This window comes from Apaloderma vittatum, unplaced genomic scaffold, assembly GCF_000703405.1.
Source record: "Apaloderma vittatum isolate BGI_N311 unplaced genomic scaffold, ASM70340v1 scaffold38750, whole genome shotgun sequence".
In the NCBI taxonomy this organism is placed as follows: domain Eukaryota; kingdom Metazoa; phylum Chordata; class Aves; order Trogoniformes; family Trogonidae; genus Apaloderma; species Apaloderma vittatum.
The window spans coordinates 2,061-6,463 of record NW_009696907.1 but is presented as its reverse complement, the minus strand read 5'-3'; the positions used below and the strand labels follow the sequence as shown (position 1 = coordinate 6,463).

The 4,403-nt window shown below is 52.2% G+C and overlaps 1 protein-coding gene across 1 annotated transcript; it reads right to left on the bottom strand.

Moving 5' to 3' along the window:
- Positions 1–848: 848 nt before the first annotated feature.
- GPR162 (G protein-coupled receptor 162) lies at positions 849–4,193 on the bottom strand. The gene is made up of 4 exons (XM_009876526.1): positions 3,354–4,193; positions 2,339–2,528; positions 1,609–1,760; positions 849–1,436 (listed from the first exon to the last, which is right to left on the bottom strand). Exons 1-4 carry the CDS (start codon positions 4,191–4,193, stop codon positions 909–911), a joined length of 1,710 nt encoding a protein of 569 aa, XP_009874828.1. The 3' UTR covers positions 849–908.
- Positions 4,194–4,403: the final 210 nt, after the last annotated feature.

Sequence of the window (4,403 nt, the reverse complement as noted above, 5' to 3'; positions counted from 1 at the left end):
ACCACTCCCAGCTTTGATGGAGTGGGCAGTGGAGGATCTTCCCCCCTGGAAAGCTCTGTCACCTTTCCTGTTCGGCTGAGAAGTCTGGCCCATCGTGTGTCATGCGAAGTTCACACTGGTATCAACAGTTTGCACTGGTGAAATGACATGTTATGGGTTAGGGTCTTTTTTGGAGAGAATGTAGTTGTTTTCAAGCCTGGGGTTACCTCAAAGCACCATCTTTTGCTAAATGATATTAGAAAGGACAGAGGCTGCTTCTGCTTAGCTGTAGGCAGCCTAAGTCCTGTCCCCTGAAAGGGACAGGAAAACTTTTCACCCAGTCTCCCATGACAACTCCTCTACGGGCTTTGTGCCCTTCCCTGGGCTGCTAAGCATCTGCTGCCTTCCAGATGCACTGACAAGAAAGTGATGGAGAGGTAGGAAAGGAGGCTCGCATGTTCTGCTTTTCCCTTCCAGAAGCCTGTGAAGCTTCATTAAACATTGGGCCAGTCATTTTGTTTCTATGGAAACAAAATTATTGCTAATATATTATTTTAAAAACAGACGCACGATTGACACTCCAAATATAGAATTTTAATACCATTCTGCACCTGCATTGTCTCAGGGCAGAGCGGATGCGAGGGTGGAGTTCACAAAGGGACAGGACGGGCAAGGGTGCCAAGTGGCGGTGGCAGCGAAGGGTGTGTTTGTAACCTGAGAGCAGGCACAGGCTGTCCTTCCGTCCATCGAGCTCCTGTCTTCGGGTCTGTCCTACTTCTTTTTCCCCCACCAGCATGGGGTGCTGTGTTTCTTGCCTGCTGGTGAGAAAGATGAGAATGCGAATTAGTGATCGGGTCCTGGGGCAAAAGGGAACACTCGAAGTATTATTTAAAAACCGTGATGGCACTGAATGTTTTGGATGCTGTCTCTCATAGTTTGGGATCCTGGAAGGTCTGTGCCTCGCAGGCCTCAAGGGTCCTTTCACGGGGCGTCTGCTCTCCGTCCTGCAGATGCCAGGCTTCGTTGCCAGCTAAGGAGCAGCGCCGTGGCCGGTCGGCATTCTCCTCCTCTCTGCTGCCGAGGGAGAGGCGGCGATCGCGGCGTGATGCGAGCGGGAGACGGGAGTGCCGTGGGCTGCAGGCTGGGGTGGGTTGTGGCGTTTCGTCGATGAATGTGGTGATCTCATCTCGGAAGAAGCAGACGCTGGAGCTCGAGCCTCGGGGCATCAGGCCCCCCTCCAAAAACTGTCGCAGGGTCGTCAGCTCATCTTCTGGGGGCCGCCGGCGGTGCTGGTAGTCATGCAGCTGAGGGGGCAAAAAGCCAGGGCCTCCAGGCTTGCGAGGGGTGGAAATGCGGATGTCGTCAGATGAAGACCACTTGTGTAGGAAGGGTGGAGCAGAGCGGTGGGCGGAGAAGATGTTAGTCTCATCGTGTGACATTCTCCGGGAGATAGGGACCTGGAAAGCAGAGAAGGAGATACGTGATGGAAGACTTGAAGAAGGGTAGTAGCTGAAGGAGGTTAGAAGCTGAGGCTTTCGCAGAGAAGAGAGACAAGAGGACACAAAGCCGTGGGAGACTGACAGAGAAGGAATTGGCTTGTGGGGCTCCCCCTGCTAGCTTTGGGCTCACCTGCAAGTAGTGCACCTTGTCCTGGGGCAACAACATGTGGTGCATGGGTAGCAGTTTGATGTCTCGGGAGTCCCGCTTCACAGCTGCAGCGCCGTTCGCATCAAATCTCACTTTGCAGATCCTGCCATCGCCATAATCGTCACACACACCATCTGTTGGCAAAGAGGAGAAAGGCAGTCAATACTTTTCAGTCTCAAGAGGAACGTTATCAGGGCACCTGGACAGCATCCTAATGCTTGTCTGACTTCTGCTGCCCTACTTGCAGCCTTCAGGGCTCACCTCTGAACGAGAGCCTCGTCTTTCTGCTTGCAGCAGCGCTAAAGCACCTGGAGAGCACCCTGTTTTTTCTGTCCCACTTTTGAATTGCTCACTGACAGAACTTGGACCTTTGGATCAGCAAGTTGGGATGAGGCCCAGCGTGTCACTTTCATTGTGGTTTTGGCAGCTGTACACATCCTCTCTAGCATCTACTGTGAAGGATGCTGCACTTATTTTTTCTGGATGCCAGTGAGTCCTAGGGCAGCAAGTGAGTGGCAGAGCCTTCTCCAGAATGCATTTTCTCATAGTTGCTGACGCCAAGCTATAACGTGAGTCCACCTAGCCACCCACAACACCACTCCTAGTGGCCATCACGTCCTTTTCCCAAGGCAGACCCCTCTTTCCTCTGTAGTCTTTTGGGGAGGGGGTTAGTGAAGAAAGGGCACTGTGAGGCCATGAGGAGCTTACTTACCATCATCTCCGTCTTCCTCAGACATGATAGCCACACACTGCTCCCACACGGTGCGGAGATCTGCTCGGTAGCGCTCGCAGGACCAGATGAAGGAGGGGAGCAGCAGGGTCTGCACCATGGAGCACCACAGCACAGCCAGGACCATCCAGGTGGGGGCTGTATCATAGCGCAGGCTAAAAAAGCTCACAACCTTCAAGGTAAGAGAGAGAAACAATGCTGAGAAAGAAGACAAGTGGAGATTAAGGAAGAAAAGTAACAGGAGTCAATTCTGTAGTAGAATGTAACCTGTCTGCAAAGGATTCGCCAAGTAATTACCCTGTGGCCCTTTGAAAAACTGTTCCTGGGGTGTTGCCCTAGGTTTGCTGGACCATATTGCCAGCTTTCATCTCTCTGGCATGAGACCTGGTGTTAGCATCCCTTTCTACCTGTGATTGTTATGACCTGGAGCTAAAAAAGGACACAGCCACTGGAAAAAAAAACCCAAACCAAAAAGCAGCTGTGACTAAGCCTCTGTTCTCTTAATGGTTCTCTCTGAGAACTTCACCAGCTCTTCAGTTTTGCAGGCAATCAACCAGCCAGCCAAAACTTGAATGCTAACTAGGACCATACAAACAGAAGGAAAAAGAAAACTTTCTGCAACAGCTTTTAAAGCTGGTGTGTTCGTTCTCCAGAAACAAACTTGAGAAATAGAAACCTCATTGTTTTCACAGAGGTAGATTCCCCTGTAAGTTTCCTGAACAATTTCCTCTTCTCTCGGTTACTTAAAACTTTCACAGTGGTTTAAGCTGTGTGGTGTGTATTCCCTGGGCTTAGACTTCTCTTGAGAAAAATTGTGCTGAGGAAGGATGGAAGAATTACTGCAGTCTTTTTAAAACGGACCCTCAGAGTAATGCAGATTCAAGTGTGGCTCTCTCTGGCTGGTGGACAGAAGACAGTTTCTTCTCTAGAACTTGAGAGAAATGATAATCTAGTTTAACTGCAGACTCTGAAGGGAAAGCAAGAACTCACTGCTTACCAAGATAGGCACCCCAGTGAGTGTGTCATACAGGAAGACGATAGCGCTGATGAGGTTGGTCATCTGCAAGGAGGCCTTGGCTGACTCAGAGCCGTCCAGTGAAGACCTCCTTTTGCCTCGTACATCCTCCACTACAATGGCGGGCACATTGAAAGTGGTGTGTGCTGATGAAGAGCAGGATGACGCTTCCTCTGGCCTCTGATGGTGGCACCGCCGGCGTCTTCTATGTGCCCAGAGGGTCTGGTAGAAAGTGATACCCACGCACACCAAGCCCATGACAATTCCTCCGAGCAGCAGGAGGCTGAAGCAGACGCCGAAGCCGAGCCCTATCTTGCTGACAATGAACTGGCAGCCACGGGCATAGTAGCGCTCGCCGTTGTTGTGCCAGCCGATGGAGGGCAGGGTGGAGAGGATGAACGACACCATCCAGATACCCATGACCGCGTGCAGAGCCTGCTTCTTGGCGTTGCTTAGCCGGTAGTTGACTGGCCATCTCACCATCCACATGCGGTGGTAGGAAAGGGAGGCCACTGTGAAGCAGGTGGCCAGTGCCAGCGTGTAGTATGTGGAGACAAAGACCTTGCAGATGCTTTCATTCCAGTCGTAGTCGGACGACTCGCGCCGCAGCTGCACCACAGCGTAGGTGGTGAGGGGCACTGCTGCCATAAGGATGTGGGTCCCAGCAAGGAAGCACAGCAGCAGCTCCAGAGGCTTGTGTTTCTGTTGTTTGGCCGTGATGCTGAGGATAATCCAAGAGTTGGCCAACAGGGCTAACATCCCACATGCCAGCCACCACAGGGAGTTGTTGTGCAAGGTGGACTCTGATTCAGAGTCCCCCATGCTGCCACCCCTGCTAGGCTGCACCCTGGCCCTGTTGCTGGGATTTGGTAAGAGGGTGAGTGGGACTCCGTGCTGGAGGAGCCACGTCCCTCATCTGCTGCTGCTACTGCTACTGCTGCTGCGACGTGAGGTGTACACACGCTAGAGGGGTTCCTCAAGGCATTGCCACCAGGTGCTAGGCAGAACAGGTGTCAACTCTGTCTCACTTTC

Coding starts and splice junctions, on each gene's coding strand:
- GPR162 (XM_009876526.1), bottom strand. CDS start 4,193: ATGGGGGACTCTGAATCAGAGTCCACCTTGCACAACAACTCCCTGTGG. Junction 1,761..2,338: donor TGAGGAAGACGGAGATGATG/GTAAGTAAGCTC, acceptor CTTTGCCAACAG/ATGGTGTGTGTGACGATTAT. Junction 1,437..1,608: donor ACAAGGTGCACTACTTGCAG/GTGAGCCCAAAG, acceptor TCTGCTTTCCAG/GTCCCTATCTCCCGGAGAAT.